Genomic DNA, 15,938 nt, shown 5'->3' with positions numbered 1-15,938 from the left:
ATTGTTGATTTTCCACACACTAAAATTATACTCTTTATTACACTTGACAAATCCGTGGCCGATTTTTTAGAGATCTTTTCCAATAAAATTGGAAAAAGAATCCAACCCAAACAAAAGTCAGCAAAAATCTCGTAGATCAACTAAATCAAACAAGATGTCCATTTTTGAGGCGAACATTTTCAATAATATCCTCTTCTATTTATCTTCTTCAGCAAATACATGCAATATAATTTCACTTGTTTTGAAAAAAATAGCTAATCCGACAAAAAGTCTATAAGTCTGAATAATTCATATAAATTTTGTATCTTCTTCAGCAAATTGATGATATTATTTGATATCTCCAATAAGTTATAATTTCTTACTTTTGTAGCAAAATAAAATAGACAACCTTCACTACAGAAAACAAAAACAGACGTGATCAAAAATTTATTACTATTTTATCAAAAAAAAAAATAATAATTTATGAGAAATTTAAATTTAAAAATTAATGATCATCATAAAAACGGGAATTTGTTAATTGATTGATTTTTTGATTAAAAATTATTGACATTGGCCTAACCAACCAGAACTTTCCCTATCCTAAATAAAAAAATCTATTTCTTGTATTGATTTCGCGGTATTTTTTCATTTTAAAGTTTTTGCCGCATCAGATTGGGGTTTGGTGAAACATAAAAACTGGTGATGTTTGTCTTCAGCAACGAATTTACAAAAATATGGTTCTTTTCTGGGCATAGTCCCTATTTCAAATACTCATTCCATTCAAGCGTTTTTCATCTTCAATAGAAAAATCGACGAAATCCATTAAATATTAAAATCCGAGTCTTCTACGTCTTTCATTTTAATTACTAATTCACTTAAACTAATGAATTGCGTGGAATTTATTCGTCTTTGTATTTTTGCGGTTTAATAACTATTAAATAAATTTTAGCGTACAAAATTAATTTGATTTTTATTTAGAAATCTCTAATGACTGAGAATAATACATATTCTTCAATTAAAACTCAAAATAATGAAAAGAGCAGTAAAGACAAGTCAGCCAATGAAACTTTAAAAGTTACGTATACGACAATAAATGAAAACAATAAAAAAGAAGAAATTGAAATTTTATTATCTGAAAAGGGCAAAATATATGGACAAATCATAAACCTTTTTCACGAAATCAATATACCACTGAAATCTTTATCAAGTGGGATAGCCACAAGTAACAAAACAAATTTTTGTGATGATGTGAATTTAAAGATAAAAGAAATAGATAAATCGGGTATTTTTTTATTTTTATGTTACAGATGAAAAATATGACATGAATTATAAAGTTATCTGTTTTTATTAATGACAATAGGATCAGGTTTCACATTTTGTGATCGAAAGAAATAATAAAATTTTATCCGAATTTTCAAAAGATCGAGAAAATGTTTCCACACTTAGAAAAAAATTTGAAAGCCTTGAAAATTTTCCAATTATGCAGAAATATAATATAAATAATAATCATCAAGAAAATGCCTCAAAAGAACAAGAAAATCGAGAAACTAATAAAGCGAGAGAGAGATTCACACAAGTAAGTTTGTTAGTAGAAATGTAGAATGAGGATAGTTTTTTAAATGAATACACTTTAAAAAAGCAAAATAAACCCAGGCCTTCTTCAATATCAACAATTTTTACTGAAAATGAGAAATTAAAGTTGGATTTATTATTTTGTGCAGATAATGCTTCATCTCGAAGTAAGATGAACATTTTATTATTTACAGAAAATCAAACTATCATAGATAATAAGACCGCATTGGATAATAATAAATATATCACTGATTTCCCAAAATCGTCTTTAAAATTAAAAAAATACAAAAGAAAGCTCAATCAGCACAACCAAATAAAACAACATGAACTAAAAGAAATTAAAAATGAAGAAAATGATTTAAATCATGTACCACAAATCATTCCCAAACAAAATGAAATTCACGTAAAAACAAAAACAAAAGAAATATTAATTTCAAATATCAATAAACTTCTTAAAAATGGAAAGACATATACAAAAAATAAAAAAGATAATATTCCGGATAAAGTCCAAACGCTTTCATTAATTTATATAAAAGATTTAGACAAGGAGAATAAAAAATCAAAATTTAAAAATATCTTCAATAGAAAAAATAAAAAATTGTCAAAATCTAATGGATCAATGAATGTTTTAAGAGAGCAACCCTTACAAGTCCTCAGTGCCAACAGAGTACTAGATTCAAAAAAGAATAAAATCATATATCATTTAAAAACACCTCTTCCCCTCGATAATAATGGTTATTTTTTCATATAAAAATTTTGAAAAGTTATTGAAATAAATAATTCTTAATAAATTATATAATATTAAATATATAGATAAAATGCACAAAAAGTATACGGTCAAACTTATACTAGACGAAAAAGGACATGCTGGAGATTTAACTGGTATAAATTAATGAATAAAATTTTATAGATAAGAATAAAGCCATATTTTATTTTAAGCAAGATAATCCACGAAATATCAAACAAGAGGTTTTTCCATCACCTGATATCAAAAATTCAAACAATATACAATTCGACTCTTTTTTATCAGTTTATTAGATTATCATTAAATAATTACAATAGAAAGAAATTAGAGAAAATGCAGTATCAAAAATTTACAAAGATGTATTTAAATAATGTGTCATTAAAAATAGAGATTATCAATGAATCCAAGAATGAAGATGATTCATAAAAATCAAAAAAATCATAGTAATTTTTCGAAAACATTTAATTAAATCTGGGGTGATTTTAACTATTTGTCTTGATTAATACTACTTTAGGGGACAGTTTGTCCCCCATGCTATTTGTCTTTGTATTAGACCTTTTGAGCAGTTTATTATCTCATAATTTTCCGAAGGTGTTAATTGGGCAAGAAAATCTGAGCACGTTGTTTTCAGCAAATCACCTTCCTTTTATCAAAGACTTGAAATTTGTTCCGAATAGTAATGATGCTATTGTTCGAATAATGAAAAATGTAAATCGTTATTTTCGTGGAGCTGTCCTGGAGAAAAATCTGGATAAATCAGTCACGAATATCGCATTGCTATCAACAAAAGCAAAAGTTCTTGACGAAATCTATAGGTATAAGTATCTTGGAGTACTTGAAAGTTCAATTGGAAGAATCCAAAAACCGGAAATACTGAAAATAATTTTTGGCCAAGTAATCACGCGAATTTAAACGTTGACAAATACAAAACTAAATAGAGTGAACCAGTTTAAAACAATTAATGTACACGCTCGTTCGTTAAATTGGACTAGTCGATGTTGATTCATTCTAATATGAAATGGTGGACGATAAATCGCATTCTGTCTCGTGCAAGATAGAAATTAATTCTTTAAACATAACTCAATGTGTTCGAACTGCATGAGATGGAAGACTGTTGACTACTGCGCCACTAGATGTAAGAAGATGCTACATGGGATTAAGTCAAAAGGCATGCTAGAAATAGGTGTGACTATACCATCGCAAATGGCTGTCAATACTCTTATTTTTGTCGAGAATTTGGATTCAAGAATCACAATAAGCTCAAAACACATTCAGTAGAATCTATATCGACAAATGAAAAGGTTGAAATCAGAGTAAAACATAACAAGCCCAATTTGTTTGTTTTTGACAAGATAAGAAATCAAATTTTTCTAATTCATTATCATACTTAAAACTACACTTGTAGTTTGATCATTTTGAACTAAAAGAAATAATTTATAACTTTGAATTTACAAAGTATTTACAATAAATCAAAAAAGTAAATAAATAGCCTAATTAGATATGATTTTCATTTTCTTGTAAATACAATTCAAGGCTCTTAATTTAAAATTCATTTTATTACATAAAATGTATTCTCAATGAGTATAGAGAAACTATTTTTATTTGGTTAGTATGTAAAAATTATTTTATATTATTTTTGTTACGAAAAAAGGCACTTCACTCGATTTTGTTCAATTGCTATGATGATTTGGACGTGGATCTGAAAGAATCGTCCTGGTGGTTATCTCATGGGAAAAACTCTCCAAGATCGGAGGGAATGCTGTGCATGGTTCAGGACCGCAACTTATTCTTTGACAACGGTGGTAGTTGTTGCAACCATTGCAACGCCGCCAAAAAGACTGTGGATCACCTTGCTACAGGATGTGGCAGAATGTTGAACAGTGATTACCTACGTCGCCACAATGAGGTTGTAAGGTGCATGCACCTGCACATCTGCCGAAAATATGGAATAAAACGTTCAGTCGACAGTCTCTAATGAGGTGGTCAAAATACGTGTGGACAATAGTCAATAATAGTCAATACATTTTTGTCTACGACAAAGTTCGGAACATCATTACGCTGATCGAAATTGGGATTACTTCTCAACAATCCTTGAAGCATGTAGAAGTAGAGAAATTACATAAATATGACCTTTTGGCGAACGAATTGAAGGTAATCCATAATGCAAAGGTGAATGTCGTACCGTTGGTTATTACGTGGGATGGAATAACATCCAGATTCTATAAACACTACCAGAATTCCTTACAAGTCCAGGAATCTACGTGAGTTTATATTCAGTCAATCGTGATCAAGAGAACGTTGGAAAGCATGCGCCCGGAGTATAAACCTACAGCAGCGAAGCATGCAATTAAATCGGACTCGAGAACAACCACACAAGTGGCCTGCCCTATAAAATGGATAAGTGTAGCAGTCGAAGACACTTGCTCGGGCTCGAAGAGGAGGAGAATCGACTGAAAGCAGACGCAATAATTAAAAATCAATTTTATCTGGACTTTTCAAATAAATTTGTTATTATTTTTTTTATTTCCAAAAATGATTATAATTTATTTTTAGGTTATTTTGCGGCGTCGATTGCAAAATTAATGTCTTACAGGAAATGACATATTTAATCACATAAAATTCAATTTTATTTAAATTTCTACCGGACTAATAAGAACATGGTGTATTAAATGAAAGATAAAGATACTTTTATAAATAGGAATCCCGAACTTTTTTTAAATCAACTTTTCCACATCGGACAAGGAAATTTCAGTGATGTTTATATGGTTTAAATCGTTTAAAATATCCTTGCTTTATTTAGGGCCAGCTTAAACATTCATCAAGATTGGTGGCAATAAAAAAACAAAAAATAACATTTGGTTCAAACAAGGACGTATATTTCAAATAAATTAATGTATTTTAAAGTTAGTTAAACAAATTACAAACGAGGTGATTGTTTTAAAGAATCTCAATCATTTAAATATTGTCGATTTTGTTGCTGCCTACAAATTTGAATTGACCTTTTGGGTTTATAAGTTATTTTTAAATTATTAGATTTTGATGGATTATTGCGTCGGATCGATTTCGCAAATAAATAAAAGTATTGAAAAATTAATGATAATAGTTATTGGTGGCAATATCAGTGAAAATGAAATTGCCGGTGTTATTTACAGTGCCACCAAAGCTCTTGAATATATTCATTCTATGAATCTAATTCATCGTGACGTTAAAGGCGTAAATATTCTTATTACGAATGATGGGATAATCAAGCTAGGTTATCAAACTAGATTAACTAAAATAGGGGACTTTGGTTCAATCTCAATTAAACCATTTGCTAAATCGTTTGTTGGAACTCCGTACTGGATGGCCCCGGAAGTTATTATGGCAATTGATCATAACTTTTATGGATGCAAAGTTGATGTATGGTCATTAGGAATCACTAGTATCGAAATTGGTATAACAAATAATTTATTTTAGCTGAAATGAACCCACCGCTTTCGGATATGAATCAAATGTCTGCAATGTACCATGTTTCTCAGCTTGGATCACCTTTATTCATCGATAAGACCAGATGGTCTAAAACTTTTTATAAATTCGTGGAAAGAGCAGTTGAAATGAAACCAGAAAAAAGACCAACATGTAGTGAACTTATACAAGTAATAAAATATTTTGAAATAACCAATAGGACCCTTTTTTAAACTGGATTGAAAACGAAAAATCGGCAATTTTTCAGACTTCAAAAATAATTAAAAGATTAAAAGACACGAATCAAGACGTAATTTATTTAATGGATTACAAAGAAAATCCAGAAACTGAAAACAGAAAATATAAACAAATGAAATCCATTAATTTTGAAACTAATGAAATTGATGTAGAAAAATATGTAATATCTAAAAATTAAATTTGTAGGTAGAAAAAATTATGGCACAGATAGAAGAAATAAAATTATTCCAGATGAATCCTAAGGAAATTATAGTCAACTCAGCAACAGAAAAACACGAAAATTTTGAAAATAAAGAAGTTTGTATAACTTACTCGAATATTTTGCCATACCTCAAAAAACAGTATAAGATTAATCAACAAGAATTAGAAAGAGTTTTCTATTATTAAATAACGCTTAAGATTGAGAAAAAAATTAATACTGAAATTTTTCAACATCAAAATAAAATAGAAAAAGATTATAAATTTCTAATGAATATTTTTTACGAAAATTTAAAACAAATAACAAATGAAGAAAAGCTATGGCTTGTAAACAAAGTATAAAATCTGATTATAATATAACAGGAAAAAGAATGGAATGATAAATATATTAGAGAACACAAAAATACCGAAAAGGATATTTTAAGAAAATCTACTATTATTGAGCAAGATATGTTAAATAACATAAAAAAGGAATCTAGAAGATTGTCATCGCAACTTAGTAAAAATTCAAGAAAAAAATTCATTAAAAAATACATATTAGAACAAAAAACCAGTAAACTATCAAAACTTTGCGAATTTCAAGAAAATCAATTTATCAAAGCAATAAATATTCTTTTGGATAAAAGAATAGGTTTTTTAAACGAAAAAGATAGCAAAGTTGGGGAATTTTACCAAAAAGTAATTTCTCAATTCTAAATAATGCTTAATAGAAACTAGAAGAATTAACTAACCAGAAAAAATTGGTTGAATCTTTCTGTATAGAAGCAGACACACAGAATAAAAAATTAGAACAGTCACATAGAGAAATTTTGTTACAAGTTCAAAAAAGTCACTTTGAAAATTTTCATTTATTGGAAGGAATAAACCAGGTTAAAAGAATGCAGCAAAAAAATAAATCACTCGAATTAATTTTTGAAATTGAATTTAAAGCAATGGCAAAGTTACTTACTGAATTGTTCGTAAAACTTTTAAATGAATATAAAGAAAAGAAAAATAAATTGAAAAAGACTTACAAGGCTTTTAAAGGAGTCATAAGGAGAAAATCAACCATAAAAAAGACAACTGACACACAAATCACTGGCAAAAAAAATTATAAAGAGCTTAAAATACAATTAAAAGAATTATACTACTCAAGTATCAGTGATATCAGAACAAAATGCTATGTATAGTTAATATATAATAAATCTAGACAATGCTGGAAATTAAACACGAAGAAAGCAAACTTGAACTTAAAAAAGCTGGGCAAGAAGAATCGCGGATAATATTAGAATTTCAAAATAAATCTACCCAACAGTTTGAGGAAAATTTAAAATCAGAAAAATTAGATTTTGAAAATCTTTTAAAAAACAGTCAATGCAATTTAAAGAATAAAGTTAAAATTGATAATTAATTTTATTAGTATTTAAATGAATTTAAAGAAATTGAAAAATGCTTAGAAATAGAAAATATAAAAACAAAAGAAGAATTTTTTGCCGAACTTAACTTTTTAAAGGATTCAAAAATGAGCGTCGTTGATTCTATACCATCTAACGAAATAAATAGTATCAATATAGAAGATTTTCATTCACAAAGCTCATAAGATTTATTTATGTTTTTAAATATTTTTTAATTTTTATCAAATTTTAATTAGCAAATTCACAGTCAAATTTCACTCTTAACAAAATAAAACCTAATTTTTTCTATTCAAAAACGCAACTAACCATTTAGAGAATCGAGAATATTGTTCACCTGCTGACAACTCATTCCATAAATATTCTAAATTTAATTATAAATATAAATTACAATATCATTAACCGATAAAAGTTCGTCGCCTTCTATCAACTTTCCTTTTAAATGATCCCAAATTTCAACAATGTGGAAAGCCTTGTCCTCACCTCCAGAGATTTGGAATCCAAAGCTCCTTTGGCCAGGCAATCTTTCAATACTTACAACACGTGAATGGGCATGTCTAACAGTGCTTTGTAATGCAGCTATTGTGGCCTAAAAATATTTTTGTAAGAATTAATTTTTGAATTAGTTTACTTATTTTTATACCGCTTTAGTGACTTGTGCAGGGTTTTCTCTTCCACTATTGGAAATCTTTTCGTAGAGATTTGAGTAAAGATCACTCACAGTGAGGAAAAGATCGCTTTCCATTACACGCATAAGTTTCAATAAATCATTTTTTGGAATTTTTTTGGCTAGAAAATATTTAAGATGTAACTTAACATGCATGAAGTTTTTGAAGGAGTTCCACTGATTTGGAAATATCTGAATAAAATTAAGGTATATTTTATCTACCTCTTCTTAAATGGATAGTTTTAAATTTTTCATGTGACTCCATAAATTAACCTAAAAATACAATAAGCCGCAACAAAACGACTTTGTATAATTTAAAAAATAAATTTTTAATTCGTAAAATTAAAATAAATCTTTCATAATTTTTAATTAAAAATGTTTTTCCTTTACAAATTTAACTATTCGTAGATTACTTGAAAGTCATCATTTCACATGTATCAAAATATATGTCCATACTGTTAAACTATTTCCTGATTAATGATACAACATAGAGCTTGTCCTTTTGATTATTTCATAAAGAGTCGAATGGCCAGGAATCTTTCCAGCATTTATTCTACATTAAACATTTAAACAGTTATCTTTAGATCTATCAATTCGCAACGATGAGCAGTCTAATTAACATAGATCCATAAATATATGCTCGCAATCTTGCGAGGTAACTCGCTTGCAATCCGAGGTGCAGCCACTGCTGACTCTTAATTAGCTATTTTGGTTAAGTTTTTTTTTCGATTGATTATTTCTTTATGCTATGCCGGTATTCAAATTCCTAGAAAGTAAAATCAAGGTTAAATAAATATGTCAGTAATTAAATAAAACGTAATGACTGATTCACATACTGATTTAAAGAAGCATTTGACACTTATAGACAGTATTTCGATAATAATCGGATTCATCATCGGAAGTGGAATATTTATATCTTCTTCATTTGTGTTGACTGTATTTGATTTTTTAAAATATTTTTAGCAAACAGGGTCTACTGGCTTCAGTTTACTTATATGGATCTCTACAGGATTTATTTCTTTGACAGGAGGACTTTGTTATGCCGAGCTAGGATCCGCCATCACTAAATCTGGAGGAGAATATGCTTATTTAGGACAGGCTTATGGAAATTTGGCCTCATTTCTGTATTCATGGACACTCTTAGTTATAATATTGCCCGCCTCCATTTCAGTCACAGCACTGGCATTTGGACAGTACACTCTCAAGTCAATATATACTGGCTGTCATCCTCCAAAGAATATACTTATTATTGTCTCCCTTATGGCTATAAGTATTATCAAAATTTATATTTTATTAAGTCATTCTTGGAGGACTGAATTGTGTAAGTGCCAGGGCAGCTTCGATGCTTCAAAATGTATTTACTGCAGCTAAAGTCATTTCTTTACTTATAATAATAAGTATGGGGATTTATGAACTGATAAAAGGAATAGAATTATATTAATTTATAGACCCAAGTTTAATTAAAAGAATAAATTTTGATGGGACCAGTAGCAATGTAGGAAAAATTGCATTAGCATTCTATGGAGGGATATTTTCATATGCTGGATGGTTTATCAATTAAATATCATTTTACAGGAATTCCCTTAATACAATCAGTGAAGAATTGAAAAAACCTAAAAGGTAAAATCATTTCAATTTTTCAAAATTTAGAGATATTCCAATTGCAATCGTCAGTTCTTTACTTTTAGTAACGTCTATATATACATTTGTCAATTTCGTCTATTTTATAGTTATTCCAAAAAATAAAATTTTACTTACTGACGCTATTGGATTAGTAAAATACATATTTTGAAATTTTAGACTTTTGCAGAAGAAATATCATATATTTTACAAAAGCTTTTGCCTATCTTTGTCATGTTGTCTACTTTTGGAAGTATAAATGGTGCATTCATGTCTTTGTCGAGGTTACTAATATTTTTCTGAGTACTTTAATAGAATATTTTTTGTTGCAGGAAGAGATGGAAATCTTCCTAAAATATTCTCTCTAATCACAATAAAATTCAAAACTCCTTTCATGTCAATATTTTTCACTGTTATTTATAAATAATTGTAAACCTTAGGCACTATATTCTATTATTTTTGTGATAATAAATGACATCGAACTGCTCATACGTTTTTCGACATTTGCAGAAGTTTTATTTTATACAGCTACTGTGTCTACTTTGTTGTATATGAGAGAAAAAGATAAATCATATAATCCGACGTTTAGGGTACTCAAATAATTAAGTTATCCAGACGTTTTTATTTTTTCCAGTATTTTATATTTTTGTGGGGATTTTTCTTCTGATAAGCTCTCTTTTTGCTGATCCAGTTGGGTGTGGGCTATCGCTACTAATGATTCTAGTTGGAATTCCAACTTATTATATTTTTGTAAAAAAACTTCCAAAACTTAAAAAATATAATAAAATATCAGGTTTTTACATATTAATAAAAAATTTAGTTTATGTGTCGTCTTTTATGCAAAAATTATTGATAGCCGACTTTTCTCAAGAGTAATTTCAAGTTCTTTTAAATAAAATATTTAAAATTTATTATCAAGAGATTTAAACTGAAAGCTTATTTGATTATAAAAATATTTACATTAGCAATACAATTAATATAAACGTACAAGTTAACAAAAAAATATTTCTAATGTATCATACAAGTGTCGCTTTTGTAAAAACAAATTCGAATTTTGTTTCATCCATAATAAAATTTAGTCAATTATTATTTATTTAGAGTTCCAATCATTTATGAATGACTAATAAAAAATCTGTAAAATCAAACAAAATTTTACAAAAGCATATTTTCAATTTAATACATTTTTAAATCAATATTACAAGTTTTCAGCCTGTTTTTACAAAATCTAACTTTCACACTCCCCATAGATATTTTTGTTAGTAAAAAACCAATTACAAGTCTTAGTTGCTACCAAAAAGTAATATCTTAGGACCAACATGTGTATGTTTCACTTGAAATCCTTTGACACTAATTTAATAAATTATTATAAGCACTTTCGCGATGCCATTGATCATGATAAAGCTTGTGCAGCACAGGAAACAATAAGAGTAATTAGTTTATTCCATTTCGGAAGAAATAAAATCCACGTAATCCGCGTATGCCACCACATTGATTTTTCCTTCATAGTATGGTTTTAGTTATCTCAATGCAGCTTCCAGATATATGACAAACAGTATAGGAGATAACGGATCCCCTTGAAGTGTTCCAGATGTTGTTTCAAATGGTTTAGAGCATTTGTTGCGTACCCTAACCGATAGATAGGTTTCTGATAAGAGTGCCCTGATCATCCGGATAGAAGATTCATCAAGAAATCCTGAGAGGACTTCCATTAATTTCTGACGATTAATCGAGTCAAAAGCTCTTGACATATCAATGCCAAGAATATATGTCGCATTTTTGAACCTTTGAATGGCGGAACAATGCCATCTATGGGTCCACACGATGTCAGAAGTCGAGCTTCCTTCCCGAAATATGCTGTGAAAAGCGTATATAAATAGTTAGGTGCGAGGTTTTATTTTTTCTAGCGCAATGATTGCAAGAACTTTCCGTATGTTATTCATAAGAATTACTGGCCTCAGATTCTCCACTTTTCCCTTAGCTTTGTTTGGTTTATGGACAGGGACCAGTATCCCTTGTCCAAGGGGTAAATGGTTGTTTGGTTTAAACAATCCGTTGAAGAGGTCCGCAATAAGGACATTTAGCTTTTCATTTCCATACTTGAGTAACTCTGGTCCTAGTTCGTCTGGTCCTGGGCTTTTATTGTTTTGAGCTTACCGCATGCTTTTTGCACTTCTGCAGGAGTTATTTCCAACTCCAATTTCCTGGGATGCTCTGTTTCGATGAGCTGTTTCTCCGAATGGTTGATTTGTTTCCTCACTTTGCAAATACGTATCAAGGCATTTCCTATAGTTATCTCCTTTTGTTGTATTGAGAATTTATTTAGGTCGAGTTTTCTCTTCCTAAGGATATCCTGCCACCCTTTGATATTTGTTTTGTTTAGATGTTTGTTTAGTGATATTCTTGCAATGACCATTTTGTGGTCACTGTCACTGTTTGACCCACCATATGACCTTGCGTCATGAAAAGAGCTTTGTCTTTAGATCGACAGATTATATAATCTATCTGGTTGTAAATGTTTATAATGGTGAATATTGCACCTATTTAAAAATTGTAGTTTTTAGAAGTAACAAAAAATTTTTTATAATATAATTATTTCAATTAAAAAATAGAAAAATAAATTCCTTTGACCCAAATTAATTAATCGACGATGAATATAAATCCAAAAATCAATTTATACGTGATTTTGAACGAAATCAAGCTGACTATAAAAACTGACATCAAAATCTGAATTTTCATATGATTTTTCTCGAATTTGGCGTTCCAAACAGTTTGAAGCAGTTGGTTCATAATACGCAAAAAATTTATTTGCAAATAGTGAAATACTCTTGAGCATCAAATGTATGTCACCCGACCCTAAAATACAAATATCTCTCGAATAAAATCCATAACAAATTTTTGGCTTCCATTGCTTGTACCTATTACTGATATTAAGAAAATGTAAATCAGAATTTTTCAACTTTTTAGTTCCTATAACCAAATAAAGATATGTTTAGACCTTACCTGTATAAGCTCCCGGAACTCTAAGAATATGGCTATTAAAGTTCAATGTAGCGTAAAATGTCTCATCTGGAATCATCGTGGTAGACAAATAGTCTAGAAACACTCGAGCACTTTTTTCCTTAACTACAAATTCGACAAATCCTCGCGACATGATCGCATGAACCGGTCCCTTATACAATGTCAATCCATATGGAACTTTTATAGAATTTATAGAATTCCAAAAATATCGATATTTTCTAAAATAGATTTTTAATTATACGGCAAAGTGGATTCAAATTCGATCCAATTAGCCCCATTCAGTGCTTGAGTAATCTTGGCTAATTCATAATTTGTTTTTAAAGGGAATTCCTGTCCAGTTAAATTAATAACGTATTTCCAATCAATGTTGTATTTCTCCACTAGTTCTCGCATACAGTCAATCTCTGGTAATAAAGTTGTGATTTCTCCCCATTGGACATCGTAGGATTTTTCCAAAATAAAAACATTTTCAAGACAACTCGATAAATTTTTTATTCCATTATAGAAAGTAGGTTTCGATTTTTTGTCAATGTGAATGCAATAAATATTATTCGACCTGTAAATAGATCTCAAAAGTTTTTCAACTTGTTTTGAATCTTTATAAATGACCAATATAAAAGCTAATTTATTATTCATTTCAATTTGAGAAATCGGATAATTCAGATAACCACGAGAATCAATAAATTCTGAACAAGAAGGAATTTGTATATCACCAGAATAAGAATGGTCTATTTCAAATTGTCGCTTTAAGATTTCATTTTTGTCTCCGTTTATCAATTTACGACAATCATAGTCTATGTTCTCAATATCTGGAATAGTAAAGTTGTGAAAGAACATGTAATATGTTACATATAGGAATAGAAATGTTATAATTATTCGAATAAACGTTGATCTTCTTAAACATGTTAAAAAATTCCGAATCAACATCAACAAAATTATGTATAAACACTCAAATAACGTGGAGTTTAAATAATTATATTGATATATAAATTTATTATTTTTTATAAAATATCTATTGTATCTCTAATAATGTGTTTAAACAATATCTAAATCGACATTTTGTATCTTTATTGTTCGAAAACATTACCCGCAGAAAGTTGCCTAGCTACCGCGGCACTAAGCAGAATATGCAAAACATGGTTCCAAACCCGGCCTGTCAATCGGCAATTTAGATCAATGCTTTACTACGTCTTTGTGAAATTTTTTCTACTTTAAAATTCCTCAAAATGGGGAATCTCGGATACTAAACTGAAAACTATAGACTCCTTCCACCGCAAGCAGCTGCGCCTTCTACACGAACTTCACTTGCCATTTAAAATTAATAAAACACTACAACGCTACATCTTATAGCAGAAATAGTGGCAGGTCCCTGGAAACTATTTGGGCACATCTTGAGATTCCTAATCTTGCAATGCACGAATACTTTATTAAGTATGGCGAAAAATATCGTGGAAGACCGAGATATACACTCCTGTGAGTTTTGGGAAGGGATCTCTGCTCCGTTGGTAAGAAATTACAAAATGAAATTTCCTACGGGCTTTTGCCTACAATAGAGGGAGCTTGACAAGGATGGTTCAGAAAATCGTCTCACTTGTTAAACGTGTGGGATTATAATTTTTATTATGTTCTTAAGAACAGTGTCTTAATAATAATAATAAATGGAGAACCTATAATTATGTAGCTGGCTCTTTTCCGTAGGTTCTCTAACTTTTCAAAAAATTGTTTTTCTAATGATTGCCTTCATTCCTTTAATTTCAGGAGACAATACCAATGTGTGACAAATTTCAGTCGAGTGATAATATTAATGTATTATCTATACCAGGGGTTCTCAAGTGCGGCCCTCGGGGCCGCATGCGGCCCCGAGAATCTTTTTGCGGCCCCGACTTCCAAACTTTAAAATAAATTTTGGATATAAAATTAATTGTAAATTAATATTATTAAAGATAATATTTTAACTACACGTGTTTGTAAATATATTTCAGGTTGAGTATTTTTTCATGCCATCAAAGAAATATCGAACATTATCTCAAGAAAATAAAGAATTTCAAATTGAATGGGAAGAAAAGTTTTTTTTCGTTGAACTGAATGGTAAAGCTGTTTGTTTGATATGCAACTGTGTCATTAATTCATTGAAAAATTATACTATTGAACGTCATTATAAGAAGCACTCCGAAATATACAATTTATATCTCGGAGAGTCAAGGAAAAAAAACTCAATATATTAAAGACGTCATTTAAAAATCAGTCCTCAATATTTAAACCAGTGGAAAATAAGCATCAGTTATTAACGTCTTATAAAATTAGCCACCTTCTTGCTGTAAATATGAAACCTTATTCTGACGGAGAAATTATTAAAACTGCTATTTCCATTTTTTGTGATGAATGTTGTCCGTCAAATATACAAAATATTGCAAAACGATTACCATTAAGTAATGATACTATTACAAGAAGAATAGAATGTTTTTGAGGACCTTGCCCGTCAGCTAATCAAGTTCTTTACTATTAAAAATAATTTTTATAGAACATCGAAAGATTTTTTATATCATTCTTTTGCTGTCGACACGAGTAAAGATATCTCTGATACCGAACAAATGGTCGTATGCATTAGAGGTGTCACTTCGGATTTTAAAATTTCTGAAGAATTTTTTCTCTTCGTTCATTAAAAGGCACTACAAAAGGAATGGATGTACTTAACGAATTCCTTGAAAGTATTAAAGAATTTGACATTGATCCTTCCAAAATAATTTCCATATGTACTGATGGGGGGGCGAATATGATTGGTCGTAATAAAGGGTTTCATGGACTTTATTCAGAATGGAGACTTGAAAAAAATCTTGATCCTATATTTTGGCAACATTGTATCATTCATCAGGAGAATATAATCGCAAAGTCACTTAAAATGCAAAATGTAATAAGTACGGTGTTGTCCATTGTGAATTGGATACGCGGTAAATCTCTCAATCACAGGAGATTTAAAAAAATGTTAGTGGAAATTGACACAGTGCATAATGATGTGCTTTACCATACCACTGTTCGATGGTTGAGT

The 15,938-nt window shown here is 29.5% G+C and overlaps 1 protein-coding gene across 1 annotated transcript; it reads left to right on the top strand.

Annotated features, from left to right (window-relative positions):
- Window positions 1–9,002: 9,002 nt before the first annotated feature.
- LOC118761967 (large neutral amino acids transporter small subunit 2-like) lies at window positions 9,003–12,097 on the top strand. Its single transcript, XM_036500170.1, has 9 exons — window positions 9,003–9,008; window positions 9,218–9,528; window positions 9,563–9,688; window positions 9,830–9,874; window positions 9,905–10,028; window positions 10,179–10,286; window positions 10,403–10,421; window positions 10,509–10,624; window positions 12,053–12,097. Exons 1-9 carry the CDS (start codon window positions 9,003–9,005, stop codon window positions 12,095–12,097), a joined length of 900 nt encoding a protein of 299 aa, XP_036356063.1.
- The last annotated feature ends 3,841 nt before the right edge of the window (window positions 12,098–15,938 follow it).

The sequence above is a fragment of the Octopus sinensis genome, unplaced genomic scaffold (assembly GCF_006345805.1).
Source record: "Octopus sinensis unplaced genomic scaffold, ASM634580v1 Contig18907, whole genome shotgun sequence".
Classification (NCBI taxonomy): Eukaryota; Metazoa; Mollusca; class Cephalopoda; order Octopoda; family Octopodidae; genus Octopus; species Octopus sinensis.
The sequence above is the reverse complement of the archived record's forward strand: the minus strand, read 5'-3'. Positions and strand labels throughout refer to the sequence as shown.